Source organism: Thalia democratica, chromosome 5 (genome assembly GCF_965202585.1).
Source record: "Thalia democratica chromosome 5, ktThaDemo2.hap1.1, whole genome shotgun sequence".
In the NCBI taxonomy this organism is placed as follows: domain Eukaryota; kingdom Metazoa; phylum Chordata; class Thaliacea; order Salpida; family Salpidae; genus Thalia; species Thalia democratica.
In genome coordinates, this window is record NC_139169.1 from 2,695,195 (window position 1) to 2,718,524 (window position 23,330).

Here is a 23,330-nt window from a genome sequence, read left to right on the forward strand (position 1 = left end):
TACAATATAGCTAGTTATTAAGTACAACAACTGAAAAATAAATATTGTTTTGACATTAAATTTGTTGTAATTTTATACTAACTAAAAGTTATTTTCTTATTTAGTCTATGATAAAGTAAATATCTATAAAACAGGAAGTACAATATTATGAATTAAGATATACTAATAAATACTTATATATTAAAATATTTATTGATGCCAGTTTACACATTCTTTGACAGAGCAGTTATTTATAAAACTGTTAAGAATGAAATAAATTAATTTATGTTTAATACAGATTGTTGTCTACTACAATTACAAATTAATTTAAAAAATTAGGTTTTAACTGTAAATATAATTTTAATTGACCAAAACTTTAACTTTTGCAATCTTTAACAAAGTAGTTAACAATAAAATTTAAAAATAATAGTTTTATAAAGTAACATATACCAATATGTTTTTATTGAATTTATGTTAAATAAAATTAAACAGTCTATGACAAAGTAATTATAAAATGGGAAAGCTGAAAGAGATAAATGCAAAGGCGAACTACGCTTGGAGCCCCGGCAATGTGGAAAGTGTCTACATTGCAGCGGGAACTGCCAGCCAACAAGTAGACACAAATTTCAGTTCAACATCAAAACTTGAAATATTCTCTGTGGATTTTCAAACTAATGATTTGAATGCACCTTGCGTGGGCAGAATTGAAACCCAAGACAGGTGATGATTATATATTTATTAATATTTTGTTTGCGTTTTACTAGTTTACTTTTAAGATATTTAGTAAGAAAATTAGATTTTAGTTTAGAAAATATTTTAGTTCACAGTATAAAATATGGTTTCTTTACATAAAGCATAAAATTGAAAAAAGTTTTTATTAAAAACATGTAATGTAAAGAAAGTTGGTATTTGTTACTGAAATAAAAACTATTTGTTATTATTTTAATAAATATGATTTAATTTTTGTATTCACTGATAAGGAGCTAGTTCAAATAAAATATTAAATTGTAAACAAATAATAATATTTTCTTAAATTTAATGCTAATATTTAGTGAATATTATATGAAGAAAGTAATAAACAAGCATGTTTTTTATGTATACAAAATTGTACAAACTCTCAGAACTATATTTTAATAATATATCTATCTATATAACTTGTTTTAAACAAACCTAACACAATTTAGAACACTTAAATTCTTTGGTAATAAGTACTATTATAAATTGAAATATTTATTCTATTCCCATAATACACCTCAAATCAGCTATTGTAAAATTATACCACTTGAAATTCAAATATTGATTATTTACATATATAAGATACAACTTAAAAAATAAAGACTTATAATTTAATCTTAACTTTAATCAAAAGTTCCCTGAAATCAAAATTTTTTGTTGTCAAAAATAAATTTTCTTTTTAATAATTACTGTTATGATTAACTCAATTTTAAAGACTTACCTTAAAACTTCTCAATTTTAAGGTACCACAAAGTTATATTGGGCAAAAAAAAGATCTGTCTACAGAAATGTAATTAAAATATTAAATTTAAAAACTTAGACTGGATTTTTACTTTTATTTTGATCATAATCTCTCAAATTACCAGGTACCGCAAAGTTATATGAAAAAAAATTGTTTACATAAGTATAATAAAATCTAAAAACCAATAATAAATTTTTAACTTAATTTTGTTAGAAACCTCCTAAATTTCCAGGTACCGTAAAGTTATATGGGGCACAAACCCAGCATCCATGGGAAACCTGATTTGCGGAACAGAGAAGGGAGAAATTCACGTCTACAACCCCGAGCACATACTGGCCTCTAGTGGCGAACCTGTAAACCCCGTTTGGGTGTCCCAACAGCATCTGGGCCCCGTCAGAGCTTTGGATGTCAACCCAATCACTGTTAGTTTTTTATATATTTGTTTTAGTTGCTTATATTTAATTATGTGATATATATTTTTTTTTATATTGGTACATATTTAATGATTTTTTATTTTAAATTTATTACTACTAATGATCTCTTAAGGTCAAACACGCTTTACAATAAGTTTGATTTACACCAAATTAAGTCAATATTAAAGATGTTACTTTACATTTTAATAAAAAATTTAGTGTCTTATTTTGAACCAACTACTGTTAGTTGAATTCAATATTTTTTTGTTTACATTTTAATCACACTTTTTAGTTTTTAAGTTGTAAAAGCCTTGAAGCTATAACTACTAAAAAAATTTAAATAGTTTGTTCTACAAACGTTTTTATATAAACATTTTTTATAATGTTTTTTGTTGTCAAAAAATGACTACAGAACTTTTTTATTTTATTTTTTTTATTAATTTAATTTTTACTTAGTTGTATTTAAAAAAAAAATTTTACAAGGTTTAAAATTGCCTAATTTATAATTTACTTAATTATCTTTTATTTATTTCAAGCTTTAACATATATTTTAGTTCTCAGTTATTTAAAGTGTAATGTTTATTTTAATGGTCATTATTTTACAATTTTTTTTTATTCTAAAGTTTTTGTGTTAAAAATATTTTATTTTAAACAAATTTTTGGTTCTGTAGAAATAATAGATAGTTATTTATTTTTAAACTACTTATTCTTTTTCTTGCTTAAAGTTTCAAAACTAATATAAATCACACTTAATTATTTCTATGTTTTCAAATTTCCCAAATAGGATTTTGGTATACAAAACTATTTAGAATTTTTATTCCCAATAGATATACTACATAGTAAAAAATCAATAAAGCAGAAACTTATGGACAATATATAAAGAAAAAATGCATACTTCATGTTATATTTTAAAAAAACTTGATTAAAGCTAATCATTAAAAACTTTAAACATGACATTAATATATTCAATAAAGTTTTGAATAGAAATAGAAATTTTTGATTACTTAAAAACACAAATTTTGTGTTTTATTATAAATAAATAAAAGATAGTCGCTCTCCATAAAAACACTGTATTTTCACTTTTTAATTTTTTGTTTACTTTTAATCATCTATACACAATTACAAGTTTCTATCTATTTTCTATTTATTATTTGTTATTTCTTTTTAACTACTGCTTACCAAGTTTTAAATTAGACAAATAATATACATGTGTATACTCCTAAAATAATTGCTGTTCTTAGTAGCTGGTTCAAGTTATAGTAAAATTATAAAAATAATAATCAATTTAATAGATAAAAATTGATTCATTATGTTATTTTATTTATACAGAATCACTACCTAGTAAGTGGATCAAATGATAGTGAAATAACGGTCTGGGACATCAATAAACCCCCAGCACCAATCAGTCCTGGTAAGAGGAACACTCCGTTGGCACCAATAACATCCCTTGCTTGGAACAAACAGGTTTGAGTTACTATATATTAAAATAAATAATATCTAAAATAAGTTTGTAATAAAGTGCTACTGATAAGTGGTAATTAGTTTACATCTCTTTTTGATTTTAATTCAAAATTATATCTTTTTTATATATTTTATGTCAAATGGTTGTATAACACCATTCTTAACAATAACAAGTTTTTCTATTGATATTACAAGTTTAATAAAAATCGTTAAATCATTAACTTTTCAATGTAATTAATAACAAGTTAGATTTACATACAAAATATCATTGAAAAGTAATAAAATAATCATTTTGCATCTCTTGCTTTGAAAAACATATGAGTATAAGTAATGGTTACTCATAAATACTTTTATAGTAATTAGTATTTCTCACATATATATTAAACGATATACTCTCACTCATGTATAGTGGATAATGTTTTTTTTTTCACAAACTAAAATACTATGATTGTAAGAAAATACTATATATAAAAATGATAAATAATATTATCTTAGTATGACAAGTTCTAGCTTCTACTAGTGTGACTAGCATGATGTTATGATTATCAAATAAGTAACAATTAATACATTTTATTTGGTGTAACACATTCTGGTTTCTACTAGTGCCTCTACCATAATATTATTTTAAAATAAATACTAAATATTATTTTCTACTAGGTGCAACACATTCTAGCATCTACTAGCGCAACCACCATGGGACCGAATTGTTTTATTTGGGATTTGAAACAAATGAAAGTTGTCATTCCTTTGAATGATCCTTCTGGAAGAGTGAGTTCTTGTTTTATTAAAAACATAATTTTACATAATGAACTAAGTTTATAATGAACTAAGTTTAGTGAACAATTGTTGACATACATTATTTAAAACAATTTTAAGTATACGTTTGCAAATTTCAGCCATTTTAAATTTACAACTCAAGTGTTTTAAACAAATTTTAGTTTCAAATAGTTTTTAGTTTTCGATATTAGTTTTTGTATTAATAGTACTTATATACGTTTTTGATGGATTTGAGCAGCTTATCTTGGCACCTTACTTAATATTATCTAACTGATAAATACTAACCTGTTTATATATGGATATTAGTATTAAATAATAACAATTAACTTATTTGTTCAAATATTCAGATGGACTTGAGCAGCATAGCTTGGCACCCTACCTACCCAACACAATTGGTTATTTCGTCACAAAACGATAATTATCCGGTTGCGCAACTTTGGGACCTGAAATACGCTACCCAGCCAATACAAGTTTGTTTGTTTGTATATTTGTTTAAATTACTATTTAGTTTAATTGTGTGATTTTAAATACTCAACTCAGCTAGTAAAAGTTAGTAAAAATATTGTTATCATAAGTAGTTATTAAAGTTATTTAATTAAATGTAGGATTTTAAATATTCAACTCAACTATACAAGTTACTTATGTTGTAACAACCAAAAAAAAGTTGTTTTAATTGATGTTAAAGTTTTTTTTAAATAATTTTTAAATACAATATGATTATAAAGCTACTATATAAATTATATCATTTATTTTTATTTCTATATTTATACAATATGCTTTAGAAAGGAATAACATCATTAAATCGGTGTTTACATAAACATTAAATTCTTATTAATACATCACTGTTATTAATTAATTGAATATTTAAATATTTATTCACAGACATATTACTTAATTGTTTTAGTGTTTGTATACACATTAAAATTATGATAAATATATTTTTACTGTTATTAACTAATGTATTACTTACAGGATTACTTGTGATAATAAATAATTCTTTATCATATAAATATTTATTAATTGCAGACATACATATAAAGATGATTAAATTAGTTATTAAATAAATATCTATTTATATCACAGACATACGAAATGCACACGAAAAGAATAACTTATTTGTTTTGGTGTTCATATAACTAATCAATTAATTTAATACACTTACAAATCTGTAGTATTTATTATTTTCTTATCGACATACATACTTAAAAAGGATGTTTGTATTACCTATTTGTTTTATAATCCACCAGACATACGAAATGCATACCAAGGGAATAACCTCATTGAGTTGGTGTCCCAGAGACCAAGACCTGTTGGCCAGCTCTTCAAAAACAAACGAAGTGTTCGTCTGGAACCCCAACTCGTCACCCATAGAGGTTTGTGACGTCATAATGTAGTTTTTTACACTTTAAATAATATAATTATAAATATAGTAGGTTCAAAAAAAAAAGAAAGGACCCTTTTTTCCTTAAATTATCTTCTTATACGCTATCTATTTTGAAGAACCTGATCCTATAATAATTTTTTTTTTAAGCATAATACTACAGAATCTAATTCGCATTAGAAACACCTTCAATAAACAGTTTTTTTTTAATGTGATAATTTCAATTTTTAACCAAAGACTTTATTTACAACTATAATAAATTGTATTTTATACAACATCTTCATATATTTCCAGACACTGTTCTCAGTTGAAACTTCATCTCATTACAACAACCATATTTAATAGTAATAAGTGTGATATTTTTCACATATTAAATATTATTTCAGACCCTCTTCTCCTTGGAAACAAGTTCCCATTACACAAACGACGTTCAGTGGTCACCACGCGACCCGACACTGCTATCTAGCGGAAGTTTTGAAATGGACGGATGCATAAACGTTTATTCGGTCACAAACGGTGGCTTCCATGCTGAGCAAGCAATGAACGATAAGCAACAGTGCGCTGTAAGTTACATAAATGGTTGAATAAATGTTAATTATAAGCAACAATGTGCTGTTAGTTTAATTAAAAAAAATAAATATTAATGATAAATAACAGTGTGCTGTATGTTTAAATTAACATAAATAAATTATAAAATGTTGATTTGTAAAAACTAAACAAGTAACGAATGATAAACAGCAATGTGTTGTAACTTATAGCATATATAAATATTTATATAAAATAAAAATGAATTGATAAGCAACTGTATTTAGTAGTAATTAGATATTGAAATATTTAAATAAATTGCATTATTTGTAAAAGTATTGAATTAAAAATAAGGTTCCATTTTTTTAATTTATATAAAAGCTTTATTGATTGTTACTTTGTCGTCAGCAATTGAATAAAAGTTAACAATTTTTAATTTTGCAGAATTATTCCAGTTTATATTTTTTTGTTTTCCTTCTTATTTTAATATAATTATATTTATTTGACAGTTGGCCGAATCATTCGGAGCGGGATTTTCAATTTCGCCCAGTCCCCACCAAGTCCCTGCTAGTCAGCAGAACGTTGAGAAGAAAATTGTGGGGAATCCCCTGAGCAAGGCCCCCAGTTGGATGAGGAAACCCTGCGGTGCTTCTTTTGGGGTGAGAAAATAATTTTATTAATTATAATTATTTGTTCCACAGCATAAAATATAATAATTTTTTTACTGGTATAGTTTGTGGTGCTTTTTTCGGGGTAAAAAGTAGTTATATGTTAAAACTATGATAATAGTATTAATTATAAATAAATATATCAGTTTACTCTTTGATGCCTCTTTCTGGGTTTAATATTTAGTTTTAAAGCTTTAGAATATATCAATTTTCCATGCGGTACATTGTTTGATAGTTTGTTGTATTTTTTTGCTAATATTTTGCAAACATAACAATTTGTTTTAAATGCATATGTTATGTAAATTAAATGGTTTCACATACATTTAAAAACTGTTCAAGTATTTTTTCAGAAAGCATAATTTATGTTCTGTTGTGTATTTGTAGAAAATTTAAATTTTTAATCTACTCTTTCCACAACTTAGCTATTTTATTTTTTAGTTTGGAGGTCGACTTATTTCTTTCGGAGTAGAAAAAGCTGCAACTCCAGAACAAAAAGAAAAATCTTCTGTGAAAATTAGTCAGGTTAGTAATAATTAATTAAAAATTAGTTTTAAATAAATGATGTAAATAAGTTTATTTTATTGAACAAAAACCTTAACTTTGAATTGTTAAATTTTAATTGCATCGATAATTTAAAAGTTTTGTTTTACTGCTTAAACTAGTAAAGTTAGTTCTTTATATATAGTTTATTTAGGATCAGTTTAGTTAATTTATAAATAGAAATAAAATCTGGTTTATTTATGGTATATTATGATGTAATATTTTGTTTACTTTATTAACAAGAAAGTATCTGGCTAAAGATCATTTTTTGTTTGCATAAGATTTAATTGAAAATGTATGTGTTTATGTGAAATAGTTTAAATATAACTAAAACTATCTTGTTTGCAATAAATTATTTTGAGCAAGTCTTCTGTTTATAAATGTCTAAAAACTTTTTATTTACATGTATACTTTTTTTATTATAAATATTTAATTTATTAGGTCGTAACATATATGGTATAACTTCAATCTTTCTTATTTTCACATTAAAAGGAATCTTTTTGAGCAAGTCTTCGGTTTTTAAATGTGTCTAAAAACTTCTTTTGTTCACATATATACTGAATTTATTATTAATTTTATAAATTAAATTTATTAGGTGGTTACAGAAGAATCAATGCTAGAAAGAGCCAAGCAATTGCAAGAAGCTCTTGTTGATAACAACAATTGTCAGAAATATTGTTTGAATAAAGTTGAATCTTCACAGAATGAACTGGAAACAGATGTCTGGAATTTCTTACTTGTAAGTATATTGTTTTATTAATTAAAACTATGATTTTTTAAAGTATAGATAAGATTTTAATTACATATGATTTTAGTTAATTTAGATTGAAGCTCTCACTGTTTTTTTTTCTCGTAAATTAGTGTTGTATAAATTGTTTTTTTAATTAAATTTCATAACATTTTAATTATTTCCAAGTTAATTAATTTTTTATTTTCTTTTTTAGAATATAATGTTTTGTGAAACCTTGAAATTTTAAGAGTACTACTTTATTAATGCAGTTAGTACCCTTAACGAAACAGATGTTAATTTAATTGAACAAAAATTTTTTTTATAATTATAACATAAAAATACATTCAATAATAAATGTAATTTATTAATTTCCAGGTAAATTTCGAAGCTGAACCGAGGGCTAAATATTTGGAACTTTTGGGCTACAAAGCAGAAGACCTCAAATTAAAAGTGAGTTAATTTGCATGAATAATTAATAATTATCACAATTGTTTGAGTATATCACAATATTTTGATGAATATTTAATAAATTTTCACTGTTTTGAAGTGTTATCATCAAATTTTTCATAAAAATTTGAAATTTGTGCAAGACAACTTTCTGTATACACATAAAAACTCGTTTTTTATACAAGCCAAGTGTTTATTAAATTAATTTTGCAATTTAATATGTTTTTTAAGTTTGATGCTAAAACTTTTTTGTTTACCTTTTAGCATTAAATTAAATTTTCATATAGATTGTTACCTTATAACTTTTCTTCACACAAGTTTAAAAGTTCTTTTTTTCACAAACTAGTTTTATATAAAGATATTTTACCAAGCAAAAAGTTGCATGTTTTCTACAATATGTATATGCCATTCAAATAGTTTGACTGTTTTATAAATGGTCTTTTTAAACAAAATTACCATTTAACCAGCATGTTTTTGCACCAAACATTAAAATGGTCATTTTCAAACCATTTCGCAGTTCAAAGCGCATCTTGAAAAGCCAAAAGAAGAACCAATTGTCGAAGAAACACCAGTTGTGGAAGCTCAAACCGCGGAAGAACCAATAAGCGTGCCAGAAAAAGAACCATCTGTCGGGTCGGAACCATTTGTTCAGCCAGATATCGAAGAAAATGAACCAATAGGCGAGCAGGAACCATTAAACGAGGAAGAACAACCATCGGAGCAACCAATAGCAGCTGAGGTACAGCTGGAAGGTTCCACTGAGCCTTTTGTGACTGGGGAAATCCCTCAAAGTGAAACCGAAGCGGCAGGGATGTTTGGGGGAATACCGCAAAGCAAAAATGAAGTGGCAGGGATGTTTGGAGCTTCTGACGATGCTACAGACCCGTTTGCGCAAGTCGTTAGTTTTTTGCACGAAATATTTGCAGTGTGGTTGGTAATTATCATGATTTTTGTGATAATTATTTGTGTTCATTTCACTATAAAGTTTTAATTTAAATTTTTGATAAAAAAAAATGTTATAGCATTCTGTGTTTTTGATGAAATGTTTATATATATATATACATGTTTTTTAAGATGAAGTTGTTTGTTGAATAAAATTAAGACAGACTGTGAAATATATATTATTGTAAACATGATCTAATCAACTAAAGTTAATATTATTTCTTAATACTAAAGTAAAATACAGTTTGAAATACAAGAGATTTTTTAGAAAACTATTAATTTTTTATTCTTATGTTTAACAGTGAATTAGTTATTGTAAATAATTATTATATTATCTATGAATAAACAAACACTTTTCTTTGAAATTTTCAACAAATTTACAAATTCAATACTTACAGGTCCAACCACCAGTTGTTGAAAACACACCAGCTGAAGAACCAATTACTGAACCAGCAGCTGAAGAAATGGTAGCTGAGATACCAATTGTTGAAGCTGTTGTGAATGAAACCATTAATATACCATTGATTGAAGGAGGTTAGATTTTTGAACATGTTTATAATTTTAAAATAATTTTAGTATACTTTTTGGAATACTTTTTTGTTTTTGTATCTTTTTTAAGCTTGTTAAGTATTTAGAACTGAAAATAATTTCTTACACTATGTTCATAATAAAAACTTTGGTATGTTAGTTAAAAATGTTTTAGTAATTCGTCACCAAAATAATGATTTTCAATTTTGGTATGTAAATAGTAGACTAACTAAAACAATGTTTGGTTAAATAGCATTGAATAAAAAAGTTTAAAAGTTTATTTACTTCTAAAATTTTTATATAAACTAGAAAATGCGTATTTACACAAACGTTTTTAATAGAAATATTTAGTTTACTGAAACAACTTTAACTTTTCACAGTATTTAGTTTATAAAAAATAAACTTTTTGACTTTACAGTTAGATTATTTTAATATTCTTTCATTTATATTTTAATTATTCATTCTCTAAATTTAAATCATTAACATTTTTTTTCACTTTTCTTAATTACTTCTGCTTTTTAGATGACCAAATAATTTATAAAATACTTTTGAAATTACATCTAAAATGCTTGTAGATAGTTTAATTTTGTGATGTTCATGTTCTTAGGTTACAAATTGAAAAAATATTCGACACTTCATAAGACTGGTGGAGGTATAGAGAATTGCTAATTAAAAATATTTAATTATTCTATTTTGATTTATTTGGTGAAATAATTTGATCACAATTTTTAACATAGTAAAATATATCTATAATTAAGTTATAGCGGTTTCTAACAAGTTTTGTTCTATATAAAATAATGAGTTTTGTATCAACATAAACATTGTAAGCAATTAATTTTTACTGAAATAATTTGTATGTTTTTTTGAAAACAAAGCTTTAATCTGTAATTGTATTTTATGTATATAATATTCGATTAAAAACTTAGTATTTCATTATTTTGAATTAATTTGTGTTATTATAAATTAATGGTTTGTATATAGGTTGTTTTTTATAACTAGTTTAATTGCATGACAATTTTTTTTATAATGTTTTCCTACTTCATTACATTATTCATGACATTACAATTTCTTCATAAAACTCAACACATCAGGTCTTATTATTTAATAACTTTCTTATAATTGATACTTTAGTGTTTATAAAAGCTTAATCTTTATATAATTGAAACAAATTTTTATTTACTTCTTAACACGCTTACTGGGGATTTTATATATCATATTTTTTGAAAAGTGTTTCAAACCAATATGTTTATAAGCTTCTCATCTTTTTCATTGGAAACTATATTTAATTTGTTTGGTTTTATCTAAAGCTACTAAAATCTAACGTACAATTAAAACATACTGACATTCCTAATAACGTTACCAATTAGTTTAGATAACTACTAGTTTTTGATAATTTCAAAATCTAGCAAACTTTGAATATGATATTTAATTTTTTTAATGAAATAGCTTCAACTTCTGTTTTGTAAAATTGACTCATTGTAAACATTATATAAAACTTATAACAGTGTATGCGAAGAAAATCATTATACCAAATATGCAGTTTGTATCAATAATTAGTTATATTGTAAGCAAGATACGTGACGACGTTTAAATAAATATGTACTTATATATATATATATATATATATATATATATATACATGTATAAGCACAGAAATTCAGATATAACATATGTTTTTAATTTAAATACTTCATTGCATTTTATACACGAAAATATAATTCAACTCCATAAAAAAGTTTTATTTTATATAGTTTTTAATTTCACAAGCATTATTAGTCGGAGATTTCACTCATTAAAATATAAAAACAAACATATATTTAATATAATTATTCAAAGTATAAATTTAAGTGTTTGTTAACAAAAGATCAAAGTGTTTGTTAACAAAAATTGAAGTTTGTTAACACACATATGTTGGTACAATAAAGGAAGATTACTATTATAAATTTGTTTTATATTTAATATAGTCATAAATTAATCTCAATTATTTATTTTTTTTCACACAGATCTTCACAGCATGATTTCACAAGCATTATTGGTCGGAGATTTCAGTCATGCAGTTGATCTTTGCATCAGTGGAAATTTGATGTCGGAAGCCATTATCATCGCTAAATCCGGTGGTGAAGAATTATATAATAAAACACAGCAACTTTACTTTGACAACAATAAATCTGATTTCACTAAAGTTAGTTTTATAATTTACTATATTCTGTTGTTACTAAAGATTGGTCAAGTATTGTACACAATTGTAATGTTGATAATTGATAATATAAATTAATATATACTTATTTAAACAGCTTTTATCTGCTATTGTTACAAAAGATTGGTCAAGTCTGGTACACAATTGTAATGTTGATAATTAATAATGAATAATATAAATTAATATATATTTATTTCAACAGCTACTATCTGCTGTAGTGACTAAAGATTGGTCAAGTCTTGTACATAATTGTAATGTTGATAACTGGAAAGAAGCTTTCGCTTCAATTCTTACTTTTGCCGATGATAAAGAGCTTAGAAGCCTTGCTGGTTAGAACTCAATTAGTTTTTTGCTGAAATTATAAAACTCAGTTTAAAATTTTGTAAGCTTTCTTCAACTTAATGCTTTTCCATAACATTGGTAATAATACTGTAAAAAAAATGTTGGGAAAATAACTTATTTTTTCTTAAAATTTTAAACGCTATAATTCTATTATTTATTAACCTAATATGAACAAATGTTGTACTTTCAAGCTAAAGTTTCATAAACTTATAAAAATTGTTCATATAAGGTATAAAAATCTTGTGTCATATAAGTTTTAATTGTAAAATTGTTTGTCGTTGAAGATGACAATTATAGATCTCAACTTATTTATAAGGAAAATAACATTCCATTTAATATTTGAAGATTTAATTTTAAAACAATGTTTCACTCTGAAAAGGAGACCATCAATTATTAATAAAATCTTATACAAATATAATAACATTTAATATCACAATCAAACAGACGCCCTCGGAGCAAGGTTGGAGAACTCTCCACCACACAAGAAGAACTCGTTGTTGTTGTACATCTGCTCAGGAAATATTCAGAATATCTGCAGAGTCTGGAACCAACTATCCAATGAAGGCGTCGTTAAATCTGCTCAAGATGACAAAGCTGAACAAGTAATTATTTTAATTTTATTAAATATTATTTAATTGATATATTTTTGTAAATGTGTTATGTGTTTACTTAACTATCCAATGAAGGAGTTGTTAGAAATACTAAAGACAACGATTTTAGGCAACTTTGTAGTACTAAACTTAATTACAAGTAATGTATTTCGATTTTATCTCATCTTTTTTGTAGGCTAAATAGTTTTTCTCACCATATTTTATGAATCTATAATTAATATTAATAAAACACAAGTTTCGTGTATATATGGATGTAATCCATTTAGTTCAAACCTTCATTTTCTAGGATTTAATAACTAAAACCCCCTAAAGTTTGACTTCGTTTAAATAAATGTGTGTATAAAATTTACAAAATAAATGTGTGTATAATTTGTTCGTGTACGTATAGAATCTTCATATTTTTACAGATTCTAATAATCGTGTCGCACATAGCTCAACTAATGTAAAAGTAATAATAAGTTTTAGTAAACAAAACTTTCATGTTTTCTCAGGATTTTGTAGAAATCTTGGCGATAATAAGATATAAGTGTAAATAAAACTTAAATTTAATTTTACAGGATTTTGTAAAAATCTTGGTGATAATAAGATAAAACTTAAATTTAATTTTATAGGATTTTGTAAAAATCTTGGTGATAATAAGATATAACTGTAAATAAAACTTAAATTTAATTTCACAGGATTTTGTAAAAATCTTGGTGATAATAAGATATAACTGTAAATAAAACTTAAATTTAATTTTATAGGATTTTGTAAAAATCTTGGTGATAATAAGATATAACTGTAAATAAAACTTAAATTTAATTTTACAGGATTTTGTAAAAATCTTGGTGATAACAAGTTATAATTATAAATAAAACTTCTATATTTTCTAGGATTTTGTGGAAATCTTGATGATTATGCTTCACATAACACAATCGACATCTTGCGGAGAAATCACTGCTGATAAATTGAGCAAATACGCCGGGTTGCTTGCTGATCAGGGACAATTCGAAATCGCTCTTCAAATTCTTCCTAAAATTGATCAGGTATTTGTTTGTTTTTGTTTTAATATTTGTTTTGAAATCGCTCTTCAAATTCTTCCTAAAACTGATCAGGTATAAATGTTTATTATTTATTGAAGTTTACTTTTATGTGGAGGTTTATAGATTTCTTAGTATACAAAGCTTTTAGTATCCAACAAGTTTAGAATATTCTACAAGATCAATACAACTTTTTGCATCAAAATTAAAAAACATGTATGTTTGTTTCATTTTGTAAATTAAGCTTAGTAGGAATAAAAGTGCAAAGTATTTTACTTTAGTTTTTAGAAAAAAACATTAAAATGTTATACAAACCAAGTATTTTACACAATTGTAACTGTACAGTTAGATTTAATTTTATTGGCCTTTTTTAAACTAATTATTTGACGGGGAAATATATTCATTTACAAAAGATACTTAAATTTAAATTTTTTTCTTAATAAAATTCGACACTTTTCCAAGAAAACAAATCGAAAGAACGTTTGTCTATTAATGATTACTAACTTTTAAATAAAATTATATATCTAAATTTTTTTAAATAATTTTCCCAGGAAACAATCTCCCTTCTCCGTGAGAGGTTGGGTCACCACCAAGCTGCTCCTGTTGCTACTGACATCCAGCAACCAATTCAGGAAGAAGTACCTAGCAACCAACCTGAGGTTGCCATGCAACAAAACCCGTTCAAATCAAACTCTAGAAGGCAGCAGAGATACAGCAATTACAATCAGCAACAGCGTAAGTGTTGAAATAATAATAAAATGTGTTTTTATATATAATATTTTTGATAAGTATTTTTTTATTTAAAAAATTAGTTATTACTGTCAGCCACACTGTAGTATAAAAATAAAACTTTAGAAATTAACTTTAATCGTTTTCAGTTGAAATTTAAGTCAATTTTTTGATACCTTAAAAAGTTAATTAATTCATTGATTTTTTACTAAAAATAATTTGTTAGCTAATTAGTCTATAGATTAAAATTCAATTTAATTAAAATATTATACCAAAAGCGTATTACTAACAAAAATAATTTTATATATATGTTATACAAACAAACTATTCAATTAAAGCGTATTACCACACAGCAATAGTAGAACTTGTAATGTTTTATAATATAAAACAAATTAATGATTTTGAATTTTTGTACAAAAACGTATCACTAACAAAAATGTTTTTATATATATATGTTATACAAACAATTTAATTAAAATATTTGTACAAAAGCGTATTACTAATAAATATAATTTTATACATATGTTATACAAACAATTTAATTGAATTTTTGTACAAAACCGTATTACTAATAAATATAATTTTATACATATGTTATACAAACAATTTAATTGAATTTTTGTACAAAACCGTATTACCTGACAGCAATAGAGAACTTGTAATGTTTTTTGATATAGAATAAATTAATGATTGTGAATATTTGTACAAAAGCGTATTACCAAACAGCAATAATAGAACTTGTAATGTTTTTTGATATATAATAAATTAATGATTGTGAATTTTTGTACAAAAGTGTATTACCAAACAGCAATGCAACCTGCAAATTTCCAACCAAATAACAACGGATACCAGCCCACTCCTAGTTACAACCCGAATAATCCTACCTTCAACCCAGTTCTTGCAAACACAAACTTTCAACCTACTCCGGTTAGTTTTTGAAGTTTGTAATAGATATCGTTGGCTGTTTTTTTTTAAAGTATGGTAAAAAATTGCATTTTTGTTGATCAAGGGGTTTTTTTTTTTACAACTTGATTTTATTTTGTAGAGTTTTGACTAAGCTACAAGTTGCTATTTACAACTTTCTTATATTAGAATAAAATTTAGAGATATAGCTGGTTAAAGTCGGAGGGTACAATAGATTTCTTATGGGACGGGAGAACTAAAACTCTGAATAAATATAAGTCATTGAAAAGTTATTTCCTCCTAAGTTTTTGAGTAAATACTTCAATTTTTTTTGAAATGTTCTTTGTAATTTTTAGAAAAAATGTCGTTAGCAACTTTAAAAGTTATTTATTTTTTCAATAAAAAACAAAAGTTTTCTTTTTGTTATTGTTCTTAAATTGTTATTTCTAAATAGTTTTAAAATTTATTACTTCATATTTGTAAATACGTCAAGAAACATTTCCTTAACTATTGAGGTATTTACCTCAAAAATCGCAGAAGTTATACTTTTATTTTTCACGGTTATAGTTGTCTCCTCCACAAGGAACCTTGATTTTCTTATAAAAAGAGTTTTTCAAACCAACTTTGAGACAAAACAACTATTTTTAAATAATTGGTTAAATTCAAATTGTACTAATATCTTGATAGCATGCATCAAACATTTCATCCGATAATTTTTCGCTTGTTGTTCAATTTCAGTAATTTAGATCTAATGCTAATTTTTCCAACTATTGAAAATTTTAAATAGCTCAATATTTAAATATTTTAACAGCAACCTGCGTACCAACCAACACCAAGTTTCCAACCCACACCGGCCCCAGTACAACCTACTTTCCAACCTCAACCTGCATACCAACCTGTTTCGCAACCCGCAACGTTCACGCCATCTAGTGTCCAACCCACGCCAGCTTACGTTCCTCCCGTTTCTCAACCTAACCTGGTTCCAACTCAACCTCAAATCAACCAGCCTGAAGTAGTTAGTTGATTGATATATCTCAGATATAAACAGTTTGTAGATATTTTTTTTACCGTTGTTAATCATAATCTAACTTTTTATACAAAGTAGTTTAATTTTTTCTTGTATTTATTATATATTAAACCATATACTTTTGTACTTGTTGCACTGTATAGTTTATATTATATGTTAAACAATATATTTTTGTACGTATCGTTCAATATAGTTTGACCCGACGACTCATTATCAAAATTATGAAATGATGAGACAACAAATGTTACCCGACATGGTTTGTAAAAAAAATATTCAGTTTGTATATATTTTTTTTTTTTATTAAAACATATATAACTTTAAATATGTTGAAGTAAAAAGTAATATTGATTAATAATTTTTTTACCAACTTATAATTTACTGTTTTAAATTTAAAAGTTGCTCTGAGATTAATTTGCATTTTTCACCAACTTGTGATTACTATGCAATCTGTATCAAATAATTTCAATTAAATTTGTTTACAGCAACTTCCACCACAAAGTAGCAGTAGAAAGTCAACACCAGGGTGGAATGACCCGCCACCGATGAACCTCAACAGGCCCAGAAAAAAGAAGGTATTTCAATTACTAAAATTTTTTAACTGAAATTCATTTCAATTAAGATTGATTAATTATGGAGGTAAAAAAGTTTTAATCTAAAAAAGTTTTACAATATTTAAAAGTTTTTTTTTTTTTTTTAAATTTGAACAAACAAAAATATTTCCAGACGGCAGCCCCCAAACAAATGCCTAGCAACATAATGACGCCGACGCTGCAACCCGTTGCCACGCAACCGCTTAGCAACAACTTCCACGGGGGCTTCCAACCCAACATGAGGCCCCAACAGCATTTCCAACAACCACCGATCAACCAGTTCAACCCGCAACAAATGAATCAACAAATGGTTCCAAATCAACAAATGGTTCAAAATAATGGTGCTAATGGTTTGAACCAGGGCGATCAGAATAACCAAATGATGCAAAAAGCTCCCGCAGTAAGTTTATTGAAAAATATAATTAAGTTAATTTTTTCAAAAATATTTAACTATTTTTTATGTCAAACAGTGTTGTTGAAACCATTTATACTTCTTTGAAAATCTCTTGGCTATAAAATTCTAAGTTCACACACATTTTCTAAACTATGTTACAATATAAGATACTTAAGTTTCGACGGATATTTTGCATTTATAATCTCTGAGTATAAATTTTATTTATATATTTTTAAATAACTGTACAATTAAAACAAAAGTTTTATCATGAAGAAAAAACTAAGACTTTAATACGTTTAACTTTTACGTTTATATATAAAATAAGTTGTTGTACTTGTTAAAATATTTAAACTTGTTTAAATAAAGTAAACATGTTTACAGACTAACACTTGATAAATGATAAGTTACTTTAATTATCAATATATTTAAACTATTTGTTAGTGTTGATATAGGGAGATTTCTATAGTTTAAAAAATGTATTTAATAAAATAATTATAAAATTTGGTTGTTTAAAGTAGCTTATCAGTTATAAAGTATACAAAATTAAACTTTTTTATACTTTATTACTGATAAGCTACTTGAATAATCATTTAATAATCTTAATGTTGGGAGATGCCTACAGTTTGAAGTATTTTATGAGTATTTATAAAATATTTACAAAATTTAATGATTCAGGGAGATATCTTAGAAAATGAAACTGATATCTCAACCAAAGAAGATGATTATTTAGATCAGGTATTAAAAAATGGGTGATTAAATTAGTTTTGGTTGAGGTTTTTGATGGGTTTTAGTGATGTTTTACAAATTTTATGTTTGTACAAATCTTTTATGAATAAACATACATATTGTTAGAATTAAATATAAAATGGTTAGATATTTTTTTAACTTTTAATTCAGTTTGTTTATGAAAAATTATTTTCATTTGATTGATAAGAAAATTAAGTTTCCTGTGCAAAAATGTTTTTAGATATTTTTTATCATTTAAATTAAGTTATTCTCAAGGTTTAGCTTATTCTTAGTGACTTTAAATCTTTTAAAGTTGTTATAAAACTGAACTGATAAAAATATATATAAATAAAGTATTAGTTGGTTTAAGTTTATTTTATTTGTGAGTTCTTTGAAATTCTGGTATTTTTTAAGAGTGTTTTATACAATATTAAGTTGACTGAAATTTTTATTTAACTATTTTGAAGTTGTTAATGTATTTTGATTTTTTTTTAACTTTTTTTTTTTAAGATATAGAGTTTTAAAATAAAATTATTTTATTAAGTTTTTAAAGGTTAAAAGATTACACTCAGAAATTTATTAAATTAAAACTGTTAATTTTTATGTAAATTTAATTTTCTGTAACAATACATAACTACATTTAAATAACAAATTAGTAAACATAATGAAGTAGCATTTGTTATTAACTATTAGGTTTATGGTCTATTGATTACAATTTAAAATATTTTAATCATTTATCATTAGTAGATAATTTAAGTTGAATTAAGGTGGAATTTGTTGAATTATTTTTTTAAGCTTTAATATTCTAAGTTTTAAAAATTCTTAGATTAGATTATTTTTTTTAATTTTATTTTAGGTTATGTTATAATTAATAATTAAACTTTTTAACTTTGCTGGAAAACTTATATATAAGGGACATAGAATTGTTTTGATTGTGGCTATCTTTTGATAAAACACTAAAGTTATTTAATAAACGAAAGTAGTAGTTTTAACCTACTAAGCTTTCTTTTTTTTTAACGATTTATTTTGCTTTAGCTTTGATAAAACTCAGATATAAGTGTGTTAATCAAACTTACTGTAAAATGATGATGCATATCATATCCTTAATACCTGATGTTTTTACTTTACATCTTATATTATTCAATTAGTAAAATTTTCTTCTTTTGAAACATACTGTTTTCACAAAAGTAATTTATTATTATTGCTTAGAAATACAAATTACTTCTCAATGGTTACCCTAAAACAAACAAAAACAAGTTACAAACTTTTTTCACATTATAAGAACGTTTAAATATAGTTTTTTAAGAAAAAACCTATAGTTTGTTATATTTAAAGATATCATAAATTAAACTAACAAAATATTTATATACAGTAGATATGTTCTAAGAAATTTGAATAAAACTTTTAATTATTTTTTAAAGCTTCTTATATACATACAATAAACTATGAAATTTACCATATTCATTGAAAAATATTAATATTATTTAGTTGAAATAAGTTCATCAATATTTATTTTATATTAAGAATTTTAACTTATTCTTGTACCATTTTTATTTTAATTTTGTAAATGTTTTCTTGAATTATATTTCTTAACTTATTTGTTTTGTTTCTAGGCAACGGGTCCTTCTGTGATCACTGGAGCGTTGCAAAAAGAAAAGCAACCAATCCCCGAAGAGCATCAAAAATTAGCTGAGACTTTCAATAATTTGATTAAAAAGTGCCAGGAAAAATCTACTAATCCTGTTAGTTTTTATTAAACAAATAATAATATTTAATTAACTAATATAAATGCATATAATAACATGTATTTTGTATAATATAATAAGATGTATCATTATAAATAACATTTTATTAACTTGTATAAATATATTAAAAACCCCTTTTTTATATAAAATTTACATAAATGTTTATTTCTTGCAAAAAAGAATGCAGAAACTTTTTATCAACTGATATGATTTTAAAAAGATCAAGTGTTTGTGATATGATTAAATTGAATTAAAACTTAATATGTCTTATTTTATGTCAAGTTTTTTGTTTTCTTAAATTATATATTTAATTGTTATACTTTTGAGGTTATTTTTCAATTAAAAAATATATAATTTTTATTTTTTTTTTACTTTATGTTATACTTAATATGTAATGATTTAGCTAGCTACTTGCAATCTTTAATTTCATTCAATATTCAAAATAAAATTTGCAGCAACACAGAAGGAAATTAGATGATTGCACAAGGAAAATTGAATTCTTATATGACAAACTAAGAAATAAAACTGTAAGTTAATTTTATTTATTATTTATAATACAAGGAAAGTTGTATTTTTATATGACAAACTAAGAAATAAAACTGTTAGTCTAATTTATTAATAATATATTTTATAAAATAAAAATCGAATTTTTATATGATAAGCTGAGAAATAAGACTGTAAGTCTAATTTATTAATAATATATCTTATTTAAAAAACATTGAGTTTTTTTATGATAAGCTGAGAAATAAGACTGTTAGTTAGTTAATTTATTATTTTTAATACATTAAGTTACAAGAAAAATTCTTATATGATAAACTAAGAAATAAAACTGTAAGTCTAATTTATTAATAATATATTTTATAAAGGAAAAATTAATCTTTATATGATAAGCTGAGAAATAAAGCTGTTATTTAATTTATTAATAATATATTTTATTAAAAAAAAATTGTGTTTTTATATGATAAACTAAGAAATAAAGCTGTTAGTTAAATTAGTTTTTAGTACTTTAAATTGTATAAAAAATTGTTTTTTTATGAAAAGCTTATAAAAAAGATTATTAATATAATTATTGTATAAAGAACAAACAAACTGTATATATCAAAATGCTTAAGACTATCCAAGCATTATTAAATCAAGATGAAAACTTGAAAATATCTAAAACCAGATTAACTTATACAGTTTTTGTAGCAAACAGTATCCTTCTATACTATAAACAAATCACTATCTTAAATTTAAAAGTGAACATAAGTAAAAATTTGCCTATTTTTATTTTTTTAATAAGTTGGCAAACCTTAAAAAATTTAGCTTTTTTTTTATTGTTAATGTTTGATTGTAAATTTGTTAAAAAACTGGTCTCACTAAAGACCTCAATTCCACTTCGTTAATATTCAGTACAAAGCACATACATTTGTTTTTTATAAAATTTTAAATTAAAAAGCTTTACAGCTCTCACCAAACGTGTCACAAGGGCTCCATCTAGTTAATAATTAATAAAAAGTGCATACACACTAATATTTTTAAAAATTATTAAATTTGTTTACAGCTTTCACTAAGTTATGATATTTCAGCTAAATTTGTTTACAACTCTCATACTACTATAAAAAATTAATTACATACGCTCATAGCCCTTATCAAATAATAAATTTTCAATTGAAAAACTTTACAGCTGTCACCAAACGTGTCTCAGGGGCTCCACCTAGTGGTGGAATCAATTTTGTCACGTGATTACAAGCAGGCGATGATGAAACACCAGATGACGGTTCAGAAATCAAACTTCAGCGAGATATCAGCATTCATGCCAACTGTTAAGACCATGCTTCAGATCGCTAACCAGTTGAAAGTTTAAATTTAACAAGTATCTTCTATAAGGTACCTAAATTTTCCATATTTTCATTGAAATAGAACTAGAAAACAGAACTTTAAGTTTTTTATATGTTTAATGGATTCAGAAATGTTTGATTTTTGCTCCGTATAAAAGCATTTTGGGTAGATATACTAAAGTTTTTGAAGAATTTATATATAGGCATGTCACTTTTACTAAAAAAAAATCCAAAGTTTTAAGTTAAAGAAGGTTATAAAGCGTTTAATTTCCACACCCAAAAAGTTAAAATAATTATATACCTTACTTTTAATATTTCACAAAATCTTTTAATGGCGGTATTTGAATTTGAGTGAATAAATTTTTTTAATGTTTTTATTTTATTTATAACGGGGTTTTTATGCACCTAAATTTTAAATTGACTCAAAATGGAAAAAACTTGTTTTAAGTTAAGTTTTAAAACGTACATAGGCATGTTTTTAGGACTGATTTTAAGAAAAAACTATTGGCAAAGAGTTTTGAAAGGTAATAAAGTTCTGAAAGTTTATTAATAACTAAGTTTTTTTAAAAAGATGATGATTTTAAATGTAAAACTTTCACTTAATTTTTTCAATTTAAATGTTTTAAAGGTAAGTTTTGCTGTTTTCAGTTATATGATGCGTTCTATGGAAGGCTGAAAACTTTCTTGAACATTTTTATGACTTATCCTTTTTTATGTAACTTATTAAGAACTATTTCTTACTTAAAATATTTTATATATGTTGGGTTTGTCATATAATTAACATAAAATTTGACATTTTAAGTGTTGGTTTTAAATTCATTTGTTTTAAATTAGTATTTTATATGAACTAAATTTAAATTACTAAAATGTTTTTTCGTAAAGTAATATTTTACTTAATATATAAGGTATACTTTTATAAAACTCGTTAAAATTATTTTTTCTTCAAAGACTTATATACTAACCGTCTCAACTAATATTTTTATTTAGAAAACAAAGTTGTATTTATACTTTTTTGCGAATGGTAAATTTTTAAAAGTTTATTTAGTTGAAAGGTTATTTTAGAAATTTGGTTTTTGTGTAGTATTTAGTGCAATTTAGTGTTTAAAAAAGTTTTTTAAGTAAATTTTTATGTTATTTCTTGTTTATTACTAAGTGTTTATTGTGCTAGTTAACTAAATAAAATAATATTTCTTTATTGTAAAACATACTGTAAAATTGTTACTAAAAACATAAATAAATAAGGTTTTTCAAATACTAAACCAAGAGTATTTTTTAAATAGTGATTTTTAAAATTATATGTACACAAAGTTGTTAAATGAGTTTTAATTGTGAAGAAAATAATCTTAATTACTCTTAAGA

At 24.3% G+C, this 23,330-nt stretch overlaps 1 protein-coding gene across 2 annotated transcripts; it reads left to right on the forward strand.

Annotated features, from left to right (window-relative positions):
• The first annotated feature begins 475 nt into the window (after positions 1-475).
• Positions 476-22,547, forward strand: LOC145835624 (protein transport protein Sec31A-like). 2 transcript variants are annotated; one of them, XM_082943299.1, is made up of 26 exons: positions 476-699; positions 1,689-1,878; positions 3,199-3,333; positions 3,988-4,098; positions 4,455-4,577; positions 5,355-5,480; positions 5,875-6,051; positions 6,523-6,672; positions 7,120-7,203; positions 7,817-7,960; positions 8,327-8,401; positions 8,916-9,296; positions 9,739-9,874; positions 11,872-12,050; positions 12,268-12,394; positions 12,852-13,009; positions 13,891-14,043; positions 14,589-14,772; positions 15,575-15,693; positions 16,481-16,684; positions 17,179-17,268; positions 17,420-17,686; positions 18,356-18,415; positions 20,020-20,148; positions 20,607-20,678; positions 21,818-22,547. In XM_082943299.1, the coding sequence occupies exons 1-26, from the start codon at positions 494-496 to the stop codon at positions 21,995-21,997; spliced, it is 3,960 nt and encodes a 1,319-aa protein (XP_082799425.1). In that variant the 5' UTR covers positions 476-493; the 3' UTR covers positions 21,998-22,547. The 2 variants fall into 2 exon arrangements, with proteins under 2 accessions (XP_082799425.1, XP_082799426.1); XM_082943300.1 differs by lacking the exon at positions 18,356-18,415.
• The last annotated feature ends 783 nt before the right edge of the window (positions 22,548-23,330 follow it).